This window comes from Rhinopithecus roxellana, chromosome 9 (assembly GCF_007565055.1).
Source record: "Rhinopithecus roxellana isolate Shanxi Qingling chromosome 9, ASM756505v1, whole genome shotgun sequence".
NCBI classification, from domain to species: domain Eukaryota; kingdom Metazoa; phylum Chordata; class Mammalia; order Primates; family Cercopithecidae; genus Rhinopithecus; species Rhinopithecus roxellana.
This window is the reverse complement of record NC_044557.1, coordinates 128,944,544-128,971,281: the sequence shown is the minus strand read 5'-3', so window position 1 is coordinate 128,971,281 and position 26,738 is coordinate 128,944,544. Positions and strand designations below refer to the sequence as shown.

Sequence of the window (26,738 nt, the reverse complement as noted above, 5' to 3'; positions counted from 1 at the left end):
CGTGATCGTGCCACTGCACTCCTGCCTGGGTGACAGAATGAGACCCAATCTCAAAAAAAGAAAAAAAAAAGTACTAAATGATAAATGATTACAAATAGAAGCAGTTAAAATTTAGCTCTAGGAATGAGATTGACACATTTAGGCTGCAATATACTAGGAACTTCCTTTTTAAATGAAACTAGAGTGTTCTTGCCTTTCTGAATTTAAGGTACACTGAAAGAAAAAATAATAATAACGTAACAAAATGTCTCAGTGTTTTCTATGCCAAGTAGAATCTTATGTATATCTATCTAGAGACATATATGCATACATTTGCCTACACATGTGAGGTAGGGGTGTGTGTGTATGTGTTTCAGTTCTCTAAAAGATAGACATTCCAAAGCTTGGTGGGCAATGGGGGGAGGCTTTAGACCCTGTAATATTGTTGAAATATCACTGTAAGGATGCTAGCACCTGGGTCACAGTGCTAGTTGGTAGCAGAGTACCAGTTAAAACCCTGGTCTCCCAACGCCCCATCCGGCACTCTCACTGCTGTACTGATATGTCTATTCTTATCTTTAAAAAAAAAAAAAAAAAAAAAAAAGTGCTGTCTGAGGAGCATTAACATTCTTACTTTTTCATTTTTGCAATGAAGTATACAGACTGATGGCCATTTACATCTCCTCTCTGCCCTGTTTTTGCTGTCTCTTTCTGTGTTATGTGGGTTTGCTAAAATACTGGGTGGAGCTCTGTGGAGGAGGTAGCATGATCATCTCTGAAGTAGGCTGTTTTTTTCTTTTTCCCATAAACTGAATTTACTTGGTCACAATGACTATTCTAAATGGCTAGAAAAGGGAAAAGGCTAGCGAAACTTAGATGATTTTCTAAATTTAGATAATTTTCTAGAAGACACTTTCAAGGCAAACTAGTTTTTGCTGTCCTTTATAAGGCCGGCAGGAAGCGTGTGTTGTTTCTGTTTTAAAAAGGGAGAGGAGCGGACTTGGGAATGCGGATGGGAATGCTTGAGAAATCTCACAGCAGGGCTGTGTGTGCCCTGCCGGGTCCCACCGCCTCTGGACAGAAACCCCCCTAACCCCACCCCCAGCCAAGACTTTCTGCTTCTTTATCTCCTGTTCCTCCTAGCACCCAAAAAGTTGAAAGAATTCCAATGGAGAGAATATTTGAGATAATATTGGAAGATGCTCAAAATACACAGGATTAATTTACACGAAGGCTCAGCGGGAACACAAGCCATCTTTTGTACATGAAGATGCACTACTGACCCACCATCCACAAATGTGTTTGTACAGTTATTTTCTCAGTATGGGTGATGGCTCTCCAACGAACTGCTCCTCTCCTCCTGCCTGGACACCCTTTTCTCTGTGCTCTCCTGGGTTAGAGTAAATGGATGCAAACACACATTTCCATGCCCTGCAGCAACTTGAGACTCCTGTGAGCAAAACGCACTGACGGGCAACATGCGTGGGCGGTGAGAAGCATCCAGCTCCCATCTGTGGAATAAAGCCACCCAAACCGTAGAGAAGAGCGCTGTCGTGTAAAGCCAGGGGATTTTCAGAAAAAAAAATGTGTTCTTTCCTCTTTGATTTTCATGTTCATAAAGCTGTAGGTGCAGCGTTTTTAAATTTGATGATTTCATAACCGCTGAAGTTCATGCTTTCCTGAACTATTTAGGAAGAAAATCTACCCCTTGTATTGGATGAGATGATCTGTCCCTTCGACCTCTGGTTCAGTTCCCATTCTCCCAAGTGTTTAAAGCTGCGAGTTTTTTCATATTTTCATATTTATTTACATAATTTAAACCCCCTGTGTGCATGTACTTTAAGGAATTGTACATCTGCCTGGGCTTTGCAGAAGCTGAAAGGGAGCAATCTTTTTATAACTCACATTAGAAACACAAATTATTTAACAGGGCTATGTTTTGCACATTAATCTTTAAAGGTGCAATATATTTTAAGCATTTTAACCTTATTTTAGATCTGATCAGCAGTAGAATGTTTTCAGATAAGAAGCAATGCAGCAAAAGCAAAACAATATTCAATACCCAGATGATGTGGCAAGACAGAGAACAGTATAACTTTTTGTTTTCCAAATATAACTTTTATCTTCATTTCTTGATCTGAAATTTGGTAGGAAGTGTAACAAGTACGTATCAACATATTTACTGTTTGCCATTTCAAATGTCAATAGTGAAGCTGGGACCTCTGTTTATTATGGAAGACCATAGAAAACCCCATAAACATGTTCTACTTCTGTCTGTGGCCAGCAGTCCAGCAAAAATGTTCTAAAACCACATGCACTGTGTTCTGTGATGATTATAGTTTGACTGTGCTGGAAAGAGAGACTGTGAACTGCAAATGGTGATTATGACTTTGAGCAAATCATTGAACTTGTAATTATGTCTTCCAAGACCTCCTAACCCAAAATAAGAGAGTATTTTACTACAAAATATATGTTACGTCAAACTGCTTTTTACAAAATACCAGCTCTAGGGACGTTTCCAAGTCATTTTCGGAGGAAGTTTGTCGAATTTTTGTTTCAGGGTGTGTCGCTCATGTATTGGAGGGGAGAGGGTTGAGTGAGAACCGATATGCACAACTTGGCCATAAAATGAAGTGCAAACCCACGTTTTATGTCTATAGGATTCCTCATTCTAAAGTACATTTTACAGAAAATGGCAGGAATTCATTAAGATAAAAACACAGATACAGCATTTAGAGTCACACTTTGCCATAAAAGAGCCTCCCTTACCTCCTGACTTGAATCTATAACATCTGTTGAACTGTCCACATCAGGAAGACTCAAAATATATTTTGAGGCCAATTATGTGATTTCAGATTGAACCTGCTAACATCAGATTGTGTGGTAAGTAGTCTCACTAGTTTTGTTCTCACAATAGAATTATTATTTCAATTTTTAAATGTTGCTCCATGGAGACTGGTATGATGTGCTCATGCTCTGCAGTCCCATTTTAGCAAATAACATAATAGATCGCTGTCAAATGAATGCCATCACAGGCATTGTGTTGGGTAACAGAAGCCACACCCTAAGAGTGCTTACTAGATGATCGATTTCCATGAAGCTCAAGAATGAACCAAACTTACTAAAGGTGATGATAGAAGTCAGAATAATGTCTTCCGGGTGGGAGGAGTTTGAGGCTGTGAACTGAGCAGTGGCACAAGGGAGCCTTCTGGAGCGCTGAAAATGTTTCCTAGATCTTGACCTTGGTGCTAGTTATATGAGTGAATTCATATTTTAAAAGTTATCAAGCTGTAAATTTCAGGTTAGTATACTTTATCCATTTTCTGTGTTTTATGTCTCAAAAATTCTCTTAAAAACTAAAAGACGTTTAAAAATGAAATGTTTGACAAGTTTTGTTGTGACACTATGACCCTAGTTACTATGGGTGGTTTTATTTGTCTCTGCAGTTTTCATCTGGGAGTACCTAAATAATGCCTAACGAAATGAACTTTGGAAAAGTAATTTTAAAGTAACTGTCTACAGAGAACTGTGGATTAAACCATTCTGGCCATCTGATGAGGGTTAAAAGTATTCAGTTAGGTATATTAGTAATTTGACATTCTAAAACACGATTCTTTCCGGATCAAGCATAAAAGGCATTTGCTCTTGGAAGACCAAGAAAGAATTCATGCAGTTCCCATTAGTCTAAAAATAAATAATAAATAAATAAATGTCTGAGTCATGTATTAGATTTTGTTGGAGTTCAGTGGCTTCAAGTATAGGAAGAAAACGATTTGTGCTATGAATAATAGTTCTACCCATTGCCCATTGGACTAAATACAAGATTACTCTCAGAAAAGTGAAATTGATTGAATTTAGTTCTGCTTTGAACTACTCCAATGCAAGTGTTTCTGACTTTTGAGCCATAGTATAGAAAACTGAATAAAATAACTTTATTCATATTGAATTGAGTTGGGGAAGGAGTGATATTTGTGACATTGGAAGCCATTGTAGACTCTTCATTACAGTACAGATTTGAGAATCAAACACACCTGGTATGAGTCCCAGTTCAGTTCCTTAGGAACTACTGGCTCGATACTTTCTAACATCACATTTCCGGTTGATAAAACAGGTATATAAATACCTACTGTGCTATGCTAGTGTGAAAATTAAGTGAAAGGAGTTAGCACAGTTCCCAAACTGTGTGCCAAGGCACCCTGGGTCCTTGCAACAAACAAATTGGAGTAAGGGAGACAGTCTGAATATTCAAGGGAAGCCCAGCAGTACTCAGTGTCTGTCAGCCACTGGAAGAATTCATAGCTCAAAGCAGCTCACAGTTTCAACAGTATCAGCTTGTACCTCTGTAAAGCTAGGTTTTTGGTGGTTGCTCTTTATGAAAAGCAAGTACTACAGGAAAATTAGCATAGAGCGTAAAATGCGGGTGGCAGTGTCCAATCTGATTCCAAAGGATGAGAAGCCAGGCAGTACCTAACTGGCAAATATATTCCATTCATACGTCACTGGGGTTACTTAAGAAAGAAAATGATCTTTTCTTAAAACTCAGTTTATATGTATATTGGTATTTCAAATAGCTACTAAATTGTCAAGACATAAATACTTAAATTACTTGGAACTAACCACTTAATAAAAGCAACTGTTAGGTATTTCTGTTGGCCTAGAGATCAATAGAGAAAAAATAGTGAATCACCAAGGGTGCCATGAGCTGAGAACGTTTGAGAACGTCTCGCTTAGAACCTTGCACTTGGTAGGATATAAACTCAACCTACCCTCTTCCTCCCCTTCCCCCAATCCAGGTATTGCTTTTAATTGTAATCTCTACGATTTTATATGTTTATCGGAAAACTAGGAAGTCAAAAAGAACTAATAAATTGTGTAAGACCTTCATTAAGATGTATCCTTCCGTGTTTTCCTAACTTCTGAAATCACTAGGAAAAACAGCCATGTTCCTTGCAAGCTGGCTGGCTGGCCCTGTCTTCTTTCATTTGTAACTACCGTGTACCTTGGAAGAAGCGTTCTCAGATCAACATGCACATGTTCCGTGGGTACCATGGTTGCCTTCAGACTAATGCGTTTTTGGAAGTGTAGATTGGTGCCAGTTTTACAAAACTCATGGGGTCCATTTCTGCTTGTAGTTTATAGTTGGCCTCCTTGCCATCCTCACTTGCTCTAAGATGAACTAGTTTTATAACATTAGACTATACAGAAAAGCCAAATTTACTTGAACACCATAGCAATTTGGGAAGTAAACTTTCAGTGTGAGTCTCCAAATGCTTGTGGTAAAAGTACAGGGACTTGAATCATTTTCCCATCATGAGTTTCAGTTCTGGAGACCCACCCCCTCTTTCTAACCCTCCTGCCTTGCATGCGTGTCTCTTGCAATGGAAGCTAGTGGAAAATTCCTCTCCCCTTTCACTCCGCTGCCCTGAGTTATAAAAAGCATGCCATTCAGAATTGACGTTTTCTTCTGGATGCTTGAATTTTTACTCAACAACCGGCAGGAAAAAAAAATATTTCAAGAGATATTTCTCTATTTATCAAAGGGGCACAGAGCCACAGCAGCACTTTGGACCACCGTAGAATGGCTGACTCACTTGCCTCACCAGTAGATGGGCACATGTTCCTATCAAACAGTGAGTGCCTTTGAGTGATGGTGTGTGACACACAGCACAGCAGCGCCATTCCTCAGAGCTGCAGCAACACTGGTTCACACAAGTCACTAGAGATTCCCATCTCCACTGACTCACTCAGTGGGAACAAAAGCTCCCATGCCGGTGGGAATGTGGGGCCGGGGAGCACCGGAAGAAGGGAGCCGCGGCAGAGGTTTTCCTATCGTTAGGTTTGTTTGTTTGTTTCAGTGAGTCATCTTACCCCCATTTTTTTTTTTTTTTAACCAAAACTCACTGTGGTTACTTCTCTAGTTTGGGTTATGACTCCTACAAGCCAGTTTAATTTTATCAGTGGTAGTGAATTCTTGAGAGCTTCCCTCAGTTGTAGAAGTTTAGTTTCAAATTGAAGTGATCCAAGTGCCAGCTTAAGCTTTGGGGTTTAGCGTCTTTATTGAATGCCCCACAGCGGAAGAACCTACATTGGAGTTTTGGCTGCTCTTTGGAATTCGAATTATGAGTAGTTGGTTCCACTGGAATCTTGGCCCTCTCCTCAAGTGGCTTGAGGCACACTTTGACTTTAGGAGGCCAAAGTTAGAGCCTACGTGAAGGCTTTGTCCAAAATGCCTTTCCTGCACCCCAGCATTTTCAGGTGGTGTGTGTAGACCTGACAGTACTCTACTCGTGCCTGACTTCCCAGCTGTTGGTCCCCTGCCACTGTGATGCCTTTCACGGACAAGTCCATGCTAGCCTAAGAAATTTCCCGAAAATAGCAGTGTTAAATTCAGAATTGGGATTTGGATCCTCATCTCAATCATTATCCCCAGTGGTCACTAGCCCTCCTCTGGCCAGCTCGAGGAAAATGCTGGGGTTTTCATTGCAGCTTACTTGCATATCGGTGGTCCTAGTATGCGCTCAAGAGGAAAGATCACACCAGCCAAACATGCAAGGCAGGCTGATGAGCCAAGGTACAGAAAGTACACCTCATGGATTTTTATAATGATGGCCATAAGTCATACAAGGTGAAGCTTAATGCAATTTAGAAAGATTTGAGGCTGGGCGTGGTGGCTCAAGCCTGTAATCCCAGCACTTTGGGAGGCCGAGACGGGTGGATCACGAGGTCAGGAGATTGAGACCATCCAGGCTAACCCAGTGAAACCCCGTCTCTACTAAAAAATACCAAAAAACTAGCCGGGCGAGATGGCGGGCACCTGTAGTCCCGGCTACTCGGGAGGCTGAGGCAGGAGAATGGCGTAAACCTGAGAGACGGAGCTTGCAGTGAGCTGAGATCCGGCCACTGCACTCCAGCCTGGGCGACAGAGCAACACTCTGTCTCAAAAAAAAAAAAAAAAAGAAAGATTTGAAAAAAAGGAAGAAAGGCCCTCGTGCTCACAGAAGAAAGCTCTCATTGGGAAAATTGCTGTGTATAACAAGCATCTCTCTCTGATGATGCTGGAAAAATAAGGTGCTATCAGGGAGGAAGGGAAGGTTTGAAAACCAGAGTGAGCAGCAGATAGGCACTTGGGTCCTTCCTTTTATTCCTACCCTCTTTTCCACTGGCTGTTGATAAAGTTTCATCGCTTTTTACCTGTCTGTTGTATTTCAGTACCTCCTTGTTAACCTCTGATTATAACCTGGGGAGAATTATGTTTGACCAGTACTTAATGAATCAATTTAATCCTCAAAAGTTGGTTCTGGGCACCACGGAATAAGCACTAAGACCACGCAACATATTTTCTGAAGAGTGGATTTCATTAGAAGGCAGGTTAGTCTTGGAACTCAGTCAAAGCAGCTTTAAGTCAGTCCAGCTCCACAGATTTCAGAGATAACAGTACAAGAAAAATGATACATGGGTTTGTACAGTTAAGTGTTGAAGTGTTGACTTCCATAAAAGAACACAAATGTCAATCTACAGCAGTACCATGGATATGTAAATTGTGTTATACAGCAAAACACTGCACAGTGACGGAAAAGAACAAACTTTAACATGCACAACAGCATGGATGCATCACAGATAAAAGAGAGCAAAAAGGAGTATGCACTGATTGTTCCAATTATATGACATTCATATACAACTTAGCAAATTTATACAAATTCATATACAACTTAGCAAAATTAACCCATGGTGGCTGACAGCACAGAGTTGGGATTGGCCTTGAGAAGAGGGGGATATTGATGAGGAGGGACCTGAGGAAGCCGCGTGCAGGGCGGGAAGCCTTCTGTATCTTGAGCTGGGTGGTTATCACACAGGTGCGCACAGATATGGATGAGAAGGGGCATGGGGGAGCCAAGTGCAGGGCAGGAAGTCCTCTATATCTTGAGCTGGGTGGTCATTGCCCAGGTACGCACAGGTATAAAAATTTACCAAGTTGTACACTCAAGATTTGTGAATTTTATTCTATGTAAGTTATATCTAAAAAAAAAAAAAAAAAAAACTAGATTCCCTAAAACAGAGACAGCAGGGCTCGAGTCTGAGCTACAGCCATGCCAGCATCTAGATCCATGAAAAGGTTGGGGTTGGCCTTGCCCAGGTGATCACTCGGGGATGGGGGTGTGCTGTGAATGGAAGCTGTGCCTGCTATCAGCACTGATTTTGCCCACCCTTTATTTCTACAACGCCGTCTTCAAAAGAATTACACTTCAATTTTACACCAACTATCGTGCCTCTTCATGAATCCCTCCCCATCTGGAAAGCCTCTCCAAGCTGCCACTCCATCTCCAGATTCTTCTCACTGGCTGCCGCTAGGTGGCTGCGAAGGGTGGCAGCATCACTGATGCCCAGCTCAGGCCACAGCCATGTGGAAGCTGAATCCCCGGGGGCTCTGCCTCTCCCTGTGTATGTGGGTCCTGGGAGTGAAGCAGTGTGGCGTGGGGTGGTTGCACACACCCCCAACTGCAGGGCTGCACCCAGACACGTGCAGTGACCCCGGCTCTGCAGCCACTTGTTGCCCTGGCACCAAGCCAGCCACTCAGCATCCAGCACCTCCTCACCTCTCCTCCGGGGTGAAGCAGAAACAAAAGTATGTGCCAAAATTGTTCTGCTCACCGTTTCCCAGATTTTCCACATCTGTTCCCACTTGGGGTGAGGGGTGTGCTTCTGGTGTGACAGCTGTGGGCTGTGTAGGGTGGCGGGCGTTGGCGGTGAAGTCTGTTGTCCCTCCTGACCCACACACGAGGGGGTGTGGATTTTATATTGAAATCTTTTTAAAATCTGTTTTATTGTAAGAGGCTCTGAAAGGAAGAAATTTTATCAGAGTTTTGCGGCCTATGTACATTCTGATACCTCTCAGAGCTCGAGCTTCTTACCCATATAGGACAAGCTGTTGTGAAATTGAGTGAGACGATGTAGCCACATGGCGTGCACCTGATAAATGCCACCACAGTGATGGTCAGCAGCGTGGTCACCACTGTCATTTCACAATCACAGCCCAAGGAGCCCAAGGAGAAGGAGTGCCTCTCTCTGTTTTGACCTTCTCTGACTGTTGTCCTAATAAACAGCGCCCTTTCTGCGAGAACCCTGTAGACTTCTGAAACAAGCAAGTGAAGGCGCTCCAGGGCCCTTGTTTTGAGAAGGGGCAAGTGTGTTAGGTAAGGGATTTCCTCAGGTGCTTACCTTCCACGGCTCCTGGGCCCCTGACTCAAAGCTGACCATCTCTGCTGATACTGACTTAGGATTTTACATCACTTAAAATTGAGCTAGATAGAGAAAAGGTCCTAGTTAAGCTGAGAGGTCTGCTTATTCGTGATTTTTTTCTTCTTTCTCATGCAGAGACTGTTTATTTTAGTGGCAGCGGTATTTGGGGGTGAAGAAGGGGAAAGGCAGAGTAGTGTGCCATCAATTAATTCCATGTATGGCAGCTATGACGTCTTCATGGCACGGGACAGGCCAATTATGTAACCATAAACAAATTATATGTAGTAAAAGTTGTCCAATTAAAGGTAAAAGCATGTATGGATTTATTGTGTTTGTTATTACCCAGAAGGGAGCCATGCTGTATTTGAAAAATATGCACAATTTCACATCACAAAATAACCAGTTGTTATTTGAGGGGCTGGTGTTCTGATTAGTCTTAATTTTTTAACTCATAACATTTTTGTCCCAATCATCAACACTGTTAAGAACAGGTCACTGGTACAGTTAAGTTAAAAATGATTCAGGTCAGGAATTCCTGTCATTAACAATTTTTTATATTAAAGTTGGAAAAGTTTAAGGAAATTTAAGAACCTATTCCTTAATAGTTAAAAAAATAAGGAATTTCATATATGTCAAATGTTAAGCATAGATAATTAGCTTGTGGTTGGAATTTGATGGTTTTATGTTATTCAGCAAAATACAATAATGTACTTTCTCAGGCAGCATTTTTACACCAACATTTCCCATTAAGACCAGTTTGTTTAGGGAATTTTTAAGCTACATCTGTATGTAATAATTTTTTGAGATTCCAAAGACTACACAGTCTAATAAAACTAATCCTTCAACTATCTTCAGACTAATGTTTGTAATTATCCAGTAGATGACCAAGAATTGATATCATCTGTTGATTCCAGAAATTATGGCAGAGAAAATGCTGTCAGGAACCCAAAGAAAATCAGAGGAAATGGTACCTCTTAGAAATTCTGAATCTTTTCTATTAAGATATGTGGCTTGACTGCTTAACCCCAAAATGCCTGCTTAGAAGGTAGTTTGGGGCTATATCATAATAATCATTTAGTTCCTGCCTTCTTCTGCCATAGAAACAACATGCAGAAGCAGCATTGCTTACGACACACACTGAACCTGAAGGGATGAATGACATGTGATGATGGAATGTGGCCAGATCAACGCATTCACAGCGGTGTGTTGCCCAATGGACAGTACTGGAGCAGTTTCCACAAAGGCATTCATGCGATATGCAGAATACAGACATTTTACACAAACACTTACGATGGTCCTTTTCAGTGTTGAAAAGGAATTCATTATCTTTCAGAGTAAACATGTGCTTTGAGGTATATAACTTGGAGGTATAGAAGTTAGGTCATTTAACCCAATGAGAGTGACTGGAATTAGAACCTTTAACTAATGTGAGATGTAGTATAGATCTTGATAAGTGTCTTTCTGGTGTTCCTGTTAAAATTCATTCTAATTATAGTTCCTGCAATTGTGTAGCATCATACAGTTTCCAACACCCTTTGCTATCCATCATCTTATTTGAAACACATAATAATCCTACAAGTTCACTGATAAAGGTAACAAAACTGGTACCGTTTCTGAAGATACACAGTGATTGTTTTGGCCAGTTAATTAAGGCAAGAGATCACTAAACAATCATTCTACAGTGATTCCTTTTTTGTTTTTTTTTTTAAAGTCACTTATTAAGTGAAAGAAGCCAATCTGAAAAGCCTATATGTTTTATGATTCCAACTCTATGACCTTCTGGAAAAGGGAAAACGGAAGATAGTAAAAGGATCAGGGGTTTCCAGGGGTTAAGGGGAAGAAAGGCTGTGCAGGCAGAGCACAGAGGACTCTGAGGGCAGTGACGCTGCTCTGTGTGATTCTTCAGTGGTGGATCCATGGCTTCATACATTTGTCCAAACCCACAGAATGTACAGCACCAGATGTCAACTGCGGGCTCTGGGTGATAATGATGTGTCAATGTAGATTCATCAGTTTTAACAAAAGCACCACTCTGGTGCAGGATGTGGATCATAGGGGAGGTGACTGTGTGTGTGCTACGGAGGGGGGATGTCGGAACTCTCTGTACTTTTCTCTCAATGTTGCTGTGAATCTAAAACTGCTCTAAAAAAATTGTCTTTTAAAAAATCATTTAGTACATATAAAAAGGAACAAGTAAAGCAACAACAACCAAATGTTATTCTGTAGTTTCAGATTGCACCAGTAAACCTAGCCAGCCCTCACTAGGGTCTTCTGATGGTTATATAGTTAAAAGTACACCAGCACCCCCGAGAATAACTTCAGAGGCATGCTGGTCTAATGGTAATGGCGTCAACTTCACACGTCAACATTTTTTTTTAAATTAGATTTTCTTGAATCTGATCATGTCCAAGATACTTCTTCTTTTGGTATAGAATGCCTTTATTCAAACTACAGGAGAACACGAACATATCCCTTTGCTGTAGTTTGGCTAAATTCCTGAGGCTGGCTTGGGCCAGAAACAAAATCCCTGAAATGGTCTCATTTTTTTTCCTTTTTTTTTTTTTTTTTTTTTTTTTTTTTACCTCTCCCTTTTTCTTTCTGGTTGGTGGTCTTGGGACCTCCAAGGCGTCTCAGGCAGAGGGGAACTGGCAGTTTCCCCATTCGTTTTTGGCACTTCTTGAACAGAAAAGCGAACGTCAGACGGTCCTTATAAAGTCCCACGTGATTCAGCCACCCATACCGGGGATGGGCCTGGCTGTGGATTTACACATAAGACAACTTCATGGCGTATTTTCCCCTTTGGCTGTTGAATATAACTACCAAGATATGCGTTGGGCAGACAAAATAGAAATCTTCCGTGTGTTCGTGACATACAGAGACAAGCCCACAACTCAGGTTTAACCTTCATCCCTGAAATTTGCCAGAACAGTCATAATGAAGGTGCTAATGTATTTTCTGAAATACTGAGTACTTCAGACAGGGAGATGTGGGTGGTATCTAGTAGCCTTGTGATAAGACCCGTATTAGATTAATAGGAGTCTTATCCCCAGATTAAGCCACCTGGACAGTCCACCTCCAGTCAACAAGAGTGTTAACATGGGAGTAAGTGTGACAAATGCCTAGTTGGTCTGGACTAAATGTGACAAAATTGAGAAATAGATCCTACAAGAGCTGGATTTTAAAAAGAGAGGAAAAAAAAAACAACGGAAAGGCTAGCTGCTTGCTTCTTTTTAAGACTTTGTTCCTGTTCTCTCCCCCAAAAGCCAATTATGAGTATAATTAATCAGGCCGCAGAAAATGATTCTTTCTCTATGAGATGTCATCACCATGATAAAATAATCCATTTCCCAAGACATCTATATCTTAATATCTCATCTCTTTAAAAAGCTCCATTGTCCATAAAAATTATAAATTTACATATTTTTTAATGACAGGTAATTTTTAATGTATATTTTTAATTTGGTTGTTGGTTTTAAAAGTACTAAAATATTAAATATCAACTGTGAATATTTGGTGGTGGTAAGTTGTCAGGTTAATGCAAAGATTCCAAAGATAATTCACAGACATGTGAAAGGTCGCTCAGAGGGAGAACCAGTCTGATTTTGGAGAAAGTAATTGCCATCAAGGAGCCCTCGGGGGAGCAGGAGAGTCCACGGGTTTCAGTGAGGTTCTGGATGAATTGCAAAGAGAAAGGTTTTAGCTGGTTGCAGGAGGGGCTCTGGTAAAAAGGATTAGGTCCAGTTCTCAGGAGTTTTTTTAATAGGTTTCACATCTTTTGTCAACTGATGCAAGGAAGGATTAGGACAGAAAAGAAAGGTGATTTCATGGAGAAATATCTAATTAAAATATTAAAGACAGTTGGCTGGCACACCTGACCTACAGTCCCGGCGGTGGTAGGCAGAGTTCCTTTCCCTGTTTTTAAACCACACATAAAACAGTCATTTTAATCCCAACAAATGGTTCAAACTGTTATTCTAAACCACTGCCCATGATTTTTTTTTTTTTTTTTTTTTTTTACTGTTTTTATTTACATCAAATCATTCAACTTCACATCATTTTCTTTTTAAGCATTAACATAATGCAAGTGCCAGGCCGTTTTTGGTGATCCCATCTGTAGAAGGTTAGATGGACAATAACACTCAAATAGTTTTTAAACTCTAATAGTGGGAAGGCAAGGCCACATGGAACTTCCCTGAGACTGAATTTCATTGGCCTTCCTTTCAAGTGGTGTACTGTGAAATCCAGCATTTCACCCTGTCAACTTCCAGAACAGGGCTGTAACTAGATGTATGGTTTGTAAGAATATCCATGTATACTTCTTCTTGTTTATAACAACTTGTGCGGGGGGGTGGGGGGGTGGGCGGGGCAGGTTTATCCTTTTTTTTTTTTTTTTTTTTTTGAGATAGGATCTCACTGTGTCACCCAGGCTGGAGAACAATAGTGCCATCCTGGCTCACTGCAGCCTCCACCTTCTCAGTTCAAATGATCTTCCCACCTCACCCTCCTGAGTAGCTGGGACTACAGGCGTGTACCACCACGCCTGGGTTATTTTTGTATTTTTTGGTAGAGACGGGGTTTCATCATGTTGGCCAGGCTGGTTTTTAAACTCCTGAGCTCAAGCGATCCACCTGCTTCAGCCTCCCAAAGTGCTGGAATTACAGGCATGAGCCACCGCACCCGGCCGCATAAATTTGTTTTTAGTCTTCTGAACTATTAAATAGTTTTACCAATTAAACCAGTTGCACCAATTCTATTACAAGGTGGAATTTCTTATCATTCCTTTACAAACAGGATATTCCCGGTTGCTTGTTTTTGCTTGTTTTCTTAGCAACTTCAGCACCATCCTCACATAGAAGGGCTGGCGTCTCACCTATCTAGGGGTGAGAACAAAGCTGTGCTCTCAGCAATCGGAAGGAATCTGTCAAGTCTTCTGCGGGAACTTGGTATTTCAGGTCCTGATGCTGGCCTAGGAGTGCCCCGCACTCATCTAAAGATCGGAGTCCCAGTGGGTGAAATTGCTGCCAAGACTAACCAGGGGTGTCAACCAGTTACTTAACTTCTCAGGCTCATTTTTTTATTTTTTATTTATTTATTTTATTTATTTATTTTTTTTTTTTTTTTTTGAGACAGAGTCTCGCTCTGTCGCCCAGGCTGGAGTACAGTGGCCGGATCTCAGCTCACTGCAAGCTCCGCCTCCCGGGTTTATGCCCTTCTCCTGCCTCAGCCTCCCGAGTAGCTGGGACCACAGGCGCCCGCCACCTCGCCCGGCTAGTTTTTGTATTTTTTAGTAGAGACGGGGTTTCACCGGGTTAGCCAGGATGGTCTCGATCTCCTGACCTCGTGATCCGCCCGTCTCGGCCTCCCAAAGTGCTGGGATTACAGGCTTGAGCCACCGCGCCCGGCCTATTTTTTATTTTTAATAAAAACAAATTATTGAAGAGGTAATTTAAAATAAGTACTATATAATAAGTACAGCATATACAGTGTTTACATATAGGCATTAAATATTAAGAATGATTATTTCAGAATCATATAATTATACCTAATATTTACTTTTTGTCAGTCTTTGTGTATTCTCCATTTTTTGCAATATCCATATATTACTTAGGTAATAGGAATGGCAACCGTTCAGAAATAGTTCTAATTGATTTTCCTTTTATAAAAGGGTTTCCATGTGGTGACCAAGGACTTAACATCATCCCCACCCCACAGTCCCTCCCATGCCTGACTCCCTTTGCGCTGTGTTTAATTTCTCATTTCATTCATTTACCCTTCTGTGCAGCACATACCAGCTGCTGCTACACTACACTTTCTGACCAAAGCATAGGCATTGTCTTTTTTTTTTTTTTTTTTTTTTTTTTTGATACGGGGTCTCGCTCTGTCGCCCGGGCTGGAGTGCAGTGGCGCAATCTCAGCTCACTGCAAGCTCCGCCTCCCGGGTTTACGCCATTCTCCTGCCTCAGCCTCCCGAGTAGCTGGGACTACAGACCCCCGCCACCTCGCCCGGCTAGTTTTTTGTATTTTTTAGTAGAGACGGGGTTTCACCGTGTTAGCCAGTATGGTCTCGATCTCCTGACCTAGTGATCCGCCCATCTTGGCCTCCCAAAGTGCTGGGATTACAGGCTTGAGCCACCGCGCCCGGCCGTTTTTTTTTTTTTTTTTAAGAGACAGGGCCTCACTCTGTTGCCCAGGCTGCTGTGCAATGGCCCCATCGTAGTTCACTGCAACCTTGACTTCCTGGGCTCAGGCAGTCCTCCCACCTCAGCTTCCCAAGTAGCTGGAACCACAGCTGCGTGCCATGGTAGAGATGGGGTCTCACTGTGTGGACCAGGCTGGTCTTGAACTCCTGGCCTCAACGTGTCCTCCCTTCTCGCCCTCTCAAAGCTCTAGGATTACAGGTGTGAGCCACTGTGCCTGGCTTGAGGCATTTTCTTCCCCCTCTGACTTCTTCCAGGCACCTAGAACCAACACTGCCTGGACACGTGTAGGTCCTCGATAAATATTTTTTGAACAAATAAATAAACTTTCATGGCTCCTGCCCCGAACTTGAAACCCGCCTGGGAGGGGTGGGTGGGGTTGTGGGGTGTTCACTCACTTACGCGAATGAACTGGGAAATAATGTACTTCTGCCCAAATTCGTATTCATTCACACTCCTCTCAGCAGTTTTCTGCAGTCTTCCCAGCCCCACGGAAAATTCTGCTTTTGTCAGAGGAGGGGATATGCGTGCTTTCCCGTATTTACTTTACCGCTGGGCAATCCATACAAGGCAGCTAAACTGCAGAGGGCACTGGTGTTAGCATGCCCCGTGTTTATAAGGGACTTAAAAAAATATACAGGTTCGCATCCGCCATACCTACCATACTTGCGTGCTAGAGATATTCCCGGGGCAAAATGAGGTGAGGTGTGGACAGTGCTTTAAGGTGATTCAGAGCTACCCTGTTAGGATTGCTACCTTAGTGATGAATGGTGCGGCTGCAAAGTTGAGTGGCTGTCTTTATATCAGAATAATTCTAGAATAATTTAGGAGAAAATTCTCATTGTTAGGTTCCTTCAAGCCCAAGGAGGCTATAGTGAAAAGAGAATAGGTATTGGCTGTCTAGATGGGCCCTGTTTAATTAGAGTCGACCGTATCAGTTGCCAAATGAAGCCAATCTTACAGGACTATCCTATAGAACAAATATATATTTTATATATTTAATATGATATGTGTATGTGTATACACACACAGACACACACATACATATATACGGGGAGAGAGAGAGAATGGTTTGCCTGCTGACTTGCCATTAAGTACCGTAAACATCCTGCAAATTGTGAACAGCTAATTGGAAAACAGTCTGTCCGTGTTCATGATTCATTGTATGCATCCTCTTGATCTCAACTCAGGAAATCCACAAAGCTGTCCAGGCCCTGCTGTCATTTTGTGGCCAGATATGGAAAGATATAAACCACCTCCTTTCTTCCCTGTCAAAACAGTTGTGCCACATCCTCCCTCTCTTCCTCATCTTGACTGACTCCCTCACAGGTGGTGTCTCTGTCTCTCCTGCCCCTGCCCCCCCCCCCCCACCTTTATTCCTTTACCTCAGTCTTTCAAATGTTGCTCTTTGTTCCTAAATACAATCTTCCTTCCAACCTCTTGTCATGTCATTTGTGGGCCAGGAAAGATCCTGATTATGCTACAATGCCACTGTGCGTGTTTTAAAAAGAAGGAAAGCTGTACATTTGATATTAAATTTGGCATTTTAAATAAAGGGCTGGTAAAAGAAATCTCTGAGTGCTAGTCTCTAAGAAAGGATGGAAGACTGGGGAAGGAGAATCTGCTTCCTATTTCCACCATTTCAATAGCCTGACATGTTTTTTTACCTTGCCCATATCTTACTTTCATAATATTTTTGTTTTATTTTTTAAATTACTCCCATGATGGTAGAGTTGATTTGAACTCTTGTTTTTCCATTTTAAATATACAAAATTTCAGTTATTTTATGGATTAAAATAAGCACCATGGACCATCCTGAGCATCTGATCACCACTGATAAGACGATTATCCTTCTCAAGTTCCGTGTACACTTGTGGATTACAGATACACTTATGGATTACAACCTGTTTGACAACTGTAAAGAGCCAAATTGATTAAAATCAGAAAAATTTCAGACTTCAGTATTGAGACTATATGGATTATCTAGTGTCTCAGTAGAAGGCAAGATTATGGAAATCCATTTCCTAGTTCTAGACTCTGCAAGCAAATAGTATATCTGACTAGTTAATCCAGTATCTCAGACAACACCATATAGTCAACAAAGACTACTTGACCACAGAAAACAATGATATATGTATAATATATAATCCACATAGAGTAAACATGTATTATATTTTATATATTTTATATACTGTAGAGGCACATATTGCACTACACATATACATATTGCATAAGAGATATAGTAAACTATATTTGTATTTTCTAAAATTAAATATATTGCACTTCCCCTACCATAGTGAAACTGTCTCTTCTACATTCCTTACTGCATTCCTTACTATATACTAATACTACCACTGAGCACAATCATATTTCACCACTCAGGATGTAGCCAGCGGATACAGTAATGGTTCTTGTCCTCTGCTACCACAAGAGACCAGAGGCTGTGAATGGGATGGGATTTTTTTTCTTTCCTCTAATGAACCAAGCCCTGGGTTTTATTGTTGTTGTTTTAATATACAGCTAATGAGTGTTTTGTAGCCACACACGACAACACACACACACGCACACACGCACACACAGTCCCTAGCAAGGGCAGGGTGGGGCTGGTAGGCTGGGTTCCTCTACGAGCCTCTCACCATCCGTTTCTCCCAGTGACAGCAGCTATGTTTGAAGAGCATAACTGCATGGTTTCCTATGCATTGATTCATGAGTAGTAGCTATCACATCTTATTAAAAAGATACACTGTTATTACTTTTAAAGAAAGAAAAGGATTGCAATTCACATTTACAGTTTCCAGCCTGTTCTTGTGTCATTTAGAAAACAAACAAACAAACAAAAAAGATGGCAGAGGAAATGTTTGCATCCATAGTAGGCATCAAGTTTATTTTTCAAATCATTCTGTTTTAAAGTGTTCATAGACTTTGCAGTTGTTTATAGGTATGAGGCACTCATCAGTGTGAAATAGTTATTTCCTTTCCATATTTCCTCTTATCAGGAAAAACAAATCCCTTTGGTCTTCTAACAAAATACAATCTGTTTTGCTAAATTATTTGTGAGTTTTTATAAAGTGTGTTTAATATCACCAGGGCAGAGGTTCAGACTAGTTGCAGGATTAGCAAGAGAGACATAGCATGAGTAGTCTTTGGTCCATTGGAGTGTGTTTCATGTGCTAGCGATCATGAATTTATCTTATCCTTGTTTAACTACTACCCAGCGAGTGAGCTGTCCTGTATTGTTCCATTCATATTCCTCTGAGTTCATTCAGAAGCCTGACACTTCCTTTGCCGGACAGATAAAAGGGGCAGCGTGGGACCTTTTGATGATGTGAAACCTGCTTTCTTAGTCGAAGCTCCCTAGGCTATGCTGACCACTCAGAGGTTGAACTACTATTTATTTGCCCTAAAATGAACCAGAAACTTGGTCTTAATTTCCTTCCTGACAAGTGTTTTAATTTCCTAAAAGTGTACAGATTTTGTAGTGGGTTGTTTTTCAATCTTTCATTTTTAGTGCTGATCCAGGAGAGAAAGGAGATATGGAAACATTTTTTTTTTTTTTTTTTTCAAAAAATAGCTCAAAAGAAAATATGTAAAACCATGAAAAACACAGAATTGTGCTGCTGCTTTCTTTGCTAATCAAATCAGTGGGTGTTAGGTTGTAATGATGACCCTTTAGCTGTGTGGCTTATCTATCATTCCATTTTATATTATTTTCTTCCTCATGAGAAAATCAGTGCTTATTATCACAGGTGACAAAACACAGGAGAAACACAAACAGAGAGGTTACATTTAATCACTTTAAGTGGGTTTCATCTTTGCTTTTCTGTTTTCATTCCCAAGCCAGAAGCCTGTAAACCAAGCGAGAGTGCAAATTGCCTTTCTCAGGTGCACATCGCTGAGACAGGCTGGGAGAACAGGTGTGGAGCCCGTGCAAAGATAAATATTAAGTCATTCTTGGTGAAACGGTATTTAGCTAGACAGCTGAAGACGGACTTTTGAAATACCATTGTGATACTGCTGTTCAAATATTGACTAAGTGAACCTGGAAAGGAAGAAATTTTGGTCGCCTAACATAGAATTCCTTGTCTTTTTCTGTCTTTATCTCAAAGACCCAACAGAAGGGGTAGTTTACCTAAGAAAGAAATATGAGCTTTGCTTATGGAGTTTCAGGTATACCTAACGTAGGCTTAATTAAGCAAATACAATTTAGCAGCCTTGCATTTAGCAAAGCAGTCTTTTATGTTTCCTGGCCATTTCTTCTAGGAGATGACTTGCCCGTCGGGCAGATTAGAATATTTACTGCAATGTGTCTTTCATCCCTCACTGTGACTCTGTAACCACGGTAGATGTGGGAAAGTCATTAAACATCAGCATGACGATTTACAAAGAAATAGGAAGTTCAAGTTAAGCAGATATTTAGGATATAGTTTGCCTTCCACATATTTCAACATGTGTTGCTGCATACTTTTTAAGCTTAGCATAATTATTTACACAGCTATGAATTTTAGAAGATGTTTAAAAGCACACCTCAGTGAACTGGGAAAGGAGGGAAACTTACTGGAGCACTTAGCCAGGAGCTTAAAAAGACATTGCTAGTGAGTTTTATATTACCTGAAATCTGTATTTGATAGGTCATTTTGGTAAGTTTTTGTTGTTTTAAATGACTCCTCTTGACACAGTAACCAGTGGTGCTGGGAACGTTCATTCACATTGATTCGTTTAAGCTCATGACTCAAATAATAACTTAGTTGTTTCCTCTCTGAAGGTAGGGGAGGTAATGAGAAGCACAGATTAGGCTCCAAAATCCGTTCTGAGATTCAGATAAGGTGTCCTAACAAAAGGCTTATGGTGAAATGAAAGAGTGAGAAAATAATTGTGCTTTTCTAGGGTAACGTGTCAAATGAGGCTCACCAACTTTTAAAAGACTTGATATAGCTTTAGATAATCACATTCCCTGCCATTTTAACATTGTGATGTAATGGCATCATCATGCTACTTAACAATTAATTTATGCATTTTGTTTAAACTTCCTTTAGAATACATACAGTCCATATAAAGAAAATTCCAGGGTCGTTTTGGGTTTTATATAAATAGCTCCCATGTTTACATGTAAAAAAAATTTTTTGTGAAAGAAAAACAGAGCTTTCAATATCCTATTTTGGTTACATCTCCATAAAAAGTCTAGGAAACAGTGGGATCATCTGTGAAACAGTGGAATCACCCCAAGAACGAACTGTCACATCGTCCTGTCGTGGCATGACTTGAACATAACCATCCCACGTGGGGACGCATGCCGCACTGGTTGCTGGAACTGACGGGGGCTGCAGTGCTGAATACCTTTGGGACGCTTGGGAAATGTGCCCCTGTTTACAGACGGCAAAAGCCCTTAGCGGTAGGGCCCTGAGATTCTGAGAAACATAAGGTCTGCTTTATTTAATTTCCTCTCGTTTACCGAGAGTCACAACCTATTTTAGTAAATAAATTCAGGAAATTGGTAAAGCACTTTACTCCATCCGTTATGCCTCGGTCATCAGCATGCTTGTCACGGTCTTCCTGGCTCGCGGGCTGCTGTGGCTCACAGCCTTCCCTCACTTGCCTGCAACCAGCTGAGAACCTCCGTGGTGATGGGTGTTACTGAGCTTAAACGATGTAAACAAACAAAAAGGCACACAAGTTGTGCAGAGAAGTGTATTTCCTCTACCTTGTTGGTAGAGATTTCTAACTTTAGAGATTTTCTGTATTGACTCTGGCATTCTTTCCAAATAATTATTTTCACCCCGGGGACTACCCACACACCCTGGGATAGAATAAAAGAAATGATCTTTCATTTGAGGGTACCAGCAACCCGCTCTCCAGCTCTAATCCTCTTTATCCTTCTTCTTTTTTTGGGGGGGGGCGGCGGTTGTTAAAACCTGAGCTGCTGCCAAGCTGATCTTAATAGCATGGATTGTTCACAAAGACAGATGGATTTTTTTCCTACCTTCATTAGCCACTGAGTGTTGTTTTCCATGATGTTCTCCAGCACTTGCAGCCTCTGCACCGAGTCATCGTATTCTAGCGGCGCGTCCCTCTGCACAGCATTGGACACGTAGGGGCTGGAGGAAGAGCGGCAGTTGTCCATCTCTGGCAGGAGGAAAGTGTAGCTGCAGGACCCATGCTGGACCTGATATTGCTTCTTTCCTATGCTGTCCATGCTCTTCCGAAAGTTGTTATAGGCTGCGGCCAAGACAAGATCACAGCTCAGAGTAAAGAAAACAATCTGCCACATTCTTTCTTCAGTAATAAGCCAGCAGCTTAGCAAACTTGAAGGCATACACAGGTCCAGAGTCCCAAGCTGCTGCCGTCTAAAACGCAGGGCTCCTACGCTGCCATGGCTGGGTCCGTCAATGAAAGTCTTCTCTTTCCTCTTTTTCCAGTAGCAAACTTGGTTTTTAGTGCTGTGTTCTCTCCAGGCATGCAGTAAACTGTCAGATTGCAGTGGGAAGAACAGTCCTGCTCACTTGGGAGGGCTGTGTCAGCTTTTACAGAGCAGCTTTCACGGTCCTTTGTTCCTCTCTCCCCAGATCCTACAGCGCCAGTATCCGAATCAATCACTTTCCTTTCCTTATATGATAAGTTGATAAGAGCAGCCAGACATGTGTAGTGGGCTGCTCCGCCCTCCTGGCTTATCCGTTATCTTCCTGTAGGGGGTCACTAGCCAGGCAACAGGAAAAATCAGAGCAGAATGCCTGCTGTCCAACCAGGACCCATGCTGCAGAAACCCTCTGGGAAAAACCGATCTGTCACAGGACCCGTGGGCATTTCCTAGGCACCACCCCAATTAAGTATTTCCTAGAGAGAGCAGTTGATCTCTTTTGTCTGAAACTGATTTTGCCGTGCTCAACTGGCAAAATATCTGAGGTAATAACTTTAATGTTAAAGTACAATGAAAGTTCCTGTTTTTTCCTTTAGGAATAAAAATACTACAAATAGGTCAGGACTTCGGTTTATTTTTGTTATTACAAATAAAGAGGAAGAAGTTTGGCTCCTGTAAACGCGTGCCTTTTCAGAGGGAAAAATAGATTCATTGATATTAGTTGATTCTTGAAACCCTAGCCAAGTTAGAAAAGATTTTCATTTCAAAACAATTGGATAAGAAGATCTTCTGTTATTAAGTCACGTTAGAAACATCAGTTTCTGAGCTCTGACCTTTATTCTTTAAAAAAAATCCACTTGAATATTCACACTAACAGTGCACTGTACTGATTAAGTTCATTACATTACAATAGAGAAATTAGAATTTAAGTGTGTGTGTAGAAAGAGGCACACAAACTTTTTGTTTGTTTGTTTGTTTTTTGTTTTTTGAGATGGAGTCTCGCTCTGTCGCCCAGGCTAGAGTGCAGTGGGGCGATTTTGGCTCACTGCAACCTCTGCCTCCCGGGTTCAAGCGATTCTCTTGCCTCAGGCTCCTGAGCAGCTGGGATTACAGGCGCACGCCACCACGCCCGGCTAATTTTTATATTTTTAGTAGAGACGAGGTTTCACCATGTCAGTCAGGCTGGTCTCAAACTCCAGACCTTTTGATCGACTCGCCCCTGGGCTCCCAAAGTGCTGGGATTGCAGGCGTGAGCCACCGTGCCCAGCCCACAAACTTCTTTATTGTGTCAGGATTTGTTGACATCTCAGCATTTTGTAACACATTATCAATTACATTAGCCCCCCTTGGTATTAGACTCAGACAAGTCACTTCCCTATTTTAATTAAGCTCTAATGTCCTCATCTGTAGCAATTCAAGGGGTGCACTCACAGGATTTTTCAACTTCAATCCTATGGCTCTGTAAATCCTACGAGTCAGTTCCTTTAACAACTAAAACTTAATACTTCAGAGATTAATAATATGTTGACTCACCAGCCCAAGTGTACATAGGGAAAAAGCCCCCTGCCTTTGCTGTGGTTTGTTTATCTCTCAAGGTACAAGTTTTATTATTCCCAGTGAGCGCTGAATACCTGGTACACTGACTTAACAGACCACATCTACCCATAAAAGATCTTTATTTTTCACTAAGCTCTAACCGAAAGACAGCCTTTCCTTTATCTGTGAATAGTTAACGAACAGCAGTGTGAGTATCTGTGACTTTCTTATCCTCAGAAATTAGCTATTTTTATTTGCTGTCACAATACTCTGAACTACATTTTTATTAAACCACCCCTAGATCTTGCTCCTGCACATTTGAATAAAGTAGCATGTGTCTTCTTTTGAGAAGGTGTTTATAGGCTTCACCAGACAACCAAAGGGTTCTGTCGCACAGAAAAGCTGGAAGACCCGCTCTGGAAGGATTCCATCAGTAGAAGAGGTAGTATGATTCCACCAAGGTTCTGGACATGGTTTCCACTAAGGGGACCCGTGAAAGACGCTGTACCCATCCGGACAGTGCTCCGTCGAATAAAGCATGTAGGTCTTAAAGATGACACCTGTGTTAGAACCCTGCTTCTATGTGACCTCCGGCAAATGCTTCAATTCTCGAAGCCTCAGTCTCCCTATTCATAAAATGGAGATCATTTTTTCTCTGTAGGGTTTTTAGGATTAAGATATAATTGTGTGTTTACAAATATTAGTTCCTTTTCTTTACAGGCATGCTCCATTAGATGGGAATCAGTTCTTCCACCATCAAATAGTGTAACTGTGCTATTCTCTGAATGTGAGGCAGTGCCATAGGGTGCGATTTTTTTATTTCCTGCTTGAAAAAGTATATATAAGGTATTAATATCACATATGTGGTTTTACGTTTTTTGTAAGATTATTTTTTGTAGAGACAGGGTCTCACTATCGTTGCCCAGGCTGGTCTTGAACTCCTGGCATCCAGTGATCCTCTTGCTTTGGCCTCCCAAAGTGCTGGGATCACAGGTGTGAGCCACTGCACTTGGCCGGCATATGTGGTTTTAAAAGTCATTCAGTTGTCTTCCAGGCAAATAGGGTAGTTTAACAGGAACAAATAGAAAGTGGGCACACCACAGTACTTTTTGGCTGCCAGCCTTGTGTCAGACACCATGCTATGCACTGGGGATAGAGATGAAGGCAACTGGGTATCAGACCTAAAGAAGCTAATAGTGTATGGAGAGGGAGAGACCCATGTACAAATTGGATGTGATAAGAGAGAGCGGTCAGAGCACACAGGAAGACAGTGATGCTTCTGGACAGATAACGTGCTGTGCGCAGCTGGCATGGACTCCATCCTTTTCAAATCCCCTCAAGTTCCGAACATGGGAGGAACAGCTCTTTGTAGATTACTAAATGGAAATTATCTGAACTAGAGAGTCAGGGGAAGCTCTATTAGACCTGGAGTTGGCAAACTCTGTAAAGTGTCAGATGGTAATAATTTTTGGCTTTGCAGGCTACATGGCCACCATCGCCACCACCCAAAGCTGATGTGGTGCAAAGCAGCTATGGGACAGCCTAACTGAGTGAGCGTGCTGGGCTCCAGTAAAGCTTTATTCGTGATACTGAAATTTGAATTTCTTGTAATTTTCACATCATGAAATATTCTCTGTATTTTCTCCAATCATTTAAAAGTTTAAAAAACATTCTTAGCTCATAGGCTGTTAGAAACCAGGCCTGGACTGGAGATTGCTGGCCTCCGAGAGCCTAGGTGGTCTGTGGGGGTAGGAGGTGCTGGGCAAGGCCATCCACAGTGCACGCGGTGTGGTGACCGTGTGTGGTTGGCAGGGCTGTCAGCAGTACACACAGTGCAGCCACCACCGTGTGTGGTCACCAAGGCCATCCACGATCTACATAGTGCAATAACCATGTGTGTGGTCAGCAAGGCCATCCATGGTCTACACAGTGCAATAACCATGTGTGGTGAGCAAGGCCATCCACGGTCTACACAGTGCAATAACCATGTGTGGTGAGCAAGGCCATCCACGGTCTACACAGTGCAATAACCATGTGTGGTGAGCAAGGCCATCCACGGTCTACACAGTGCAATAACCATGTGTGGTCAGCAAGGCCATCCACGGTCTACACAGTGCAATAACCATGTGTGGTCAGCAAGGCCATCCACGGTCTACACAGTGCAATAACTATGTGTGGTGAGCAAGGCCATTGACACTGTATGCTGTGCAGCGACCGTGTGTGATCAGCTGGAGAGTGCACGCAGTACAGTGACCATGTGTGATCAGCAAGACCATGGATAGTGCATTCAGCGTGATGACCACGTGTGGTTGGCATGGCTGTCGACAATGCACACAGTGTGGTGACCGTGTGTGGTTGGAAAGGCCATGGATAGTGCACGCAGTGTGGCGACCACGTGTGGTTGGCATGGCCATCAACAGGGCACATGGTGTGGTGACCACGTGTGATCAGCAAGGCCATGGATAGTCCACGCAGTGCGGTGACCATGTGTGATCAGCAAGGCCATGGATTATTCACAGGGTATCGTGACCATGTGTGATCAGCAAGGCCATGGATAGTGAACGCAGCATGGTGACCATGTGTGGTTGTCATGGCTGTCGACAGTGCACACAGTGTGGTGACCATGTGTGGTTGTCATGGCTGTCGACAGTGCACACAGTGTGGTGACCATGTGTGGTTGTCATGGCTGTCGACAGTGCACACAGTGTGGTGACCATGTGTGGTTGTCATGGCTGTCGACAGTGCACACAGTGTGGTGACCATGTGTGGTTGGCATGGTTGTTGACTGTACACGGCGTGGTGACCATGTGTGGTTGGCATGGCTGTCGACAGTGCACACAGTGTGGTGACCATGTGTGGTTGTCATGGCTGTCGACAGTGCACACAGTGTGGTGACCATGTGTGGTTGTCATGGCTGTCGACAGTGCACACAGTGTGGTGACCATGTGTGGTTGGCATGGCTGTCGACAGTGCACACAGTGTGGTGACCATGTGTGGTTGGCATGGCTGTCGACAGTGCACACAGTGTGGTGACCATGTGTGGTTGTCATGGCTGTCGACAGTGCACACAGTGTGGTGACCATGTGTGGTTGGCATGGCTGTCGACAGTGCACACAGTGTGGTGACCATGTGTGGTTGTCATGGCTGTCGACAGTGCACACAGTGTGGTGACCATGTGTGGTTGGCATGGCTGTCGACAGTGCACACAGTGTGGTGACCATGTGTGGTTGTCATGGCTGTCGACAGTGCACACAGTGTGGTGACCATGTGTGGTTGTCATGGCTGTCGACAGTGCACACAGTGTGGTGACCATGTGTGGTTGTCATGGCTGTCGACAGTGCACACAGTGTGGTGACCATGTGTGGTTGGCATGGTTGTTGACTGTACACGGCGTGGTGACCGTGTATGATTGGCAAGGCCATGGATAGTGCACACAG

General features: G+C 42.3%; 2 protein-coding genes across 5 annotated transcripts in view; one reads left to right on the top strand and one right to left on the bottom strand.

Moving 5' to 3' along the window:
• The window catches only part of ANGPT2 (angiopoietin 2), a 60,607-nt gene extending 38,337 nt beyond the window's left edge, over nt 1–22,270 (bottom strand). For all 3 annotated transcript variants that reach the window (XM_010381380.2, XM_010381381.2, XM_010381382.2), the window contains exon 1: nt 21,391–22,270. In XM_010381380.2, the coding sequence (XP_010379682.1) occupies nt 21,391–21,723 (333 nt within the window). In that variant the 5' untranslated portion in view covers nt 21,724–22,270. The remainder of the gene's footprint in view (nt 1–21,390) is intronic.
• MCPH1 (microcephalin 1) overlaps nt 1–26,738 on the top strand; it is a 240,709-nt gene that overhangs the window by 133,982 nt on the left and 79,989 nt on the right. The window lies entirely within an intron of this gene.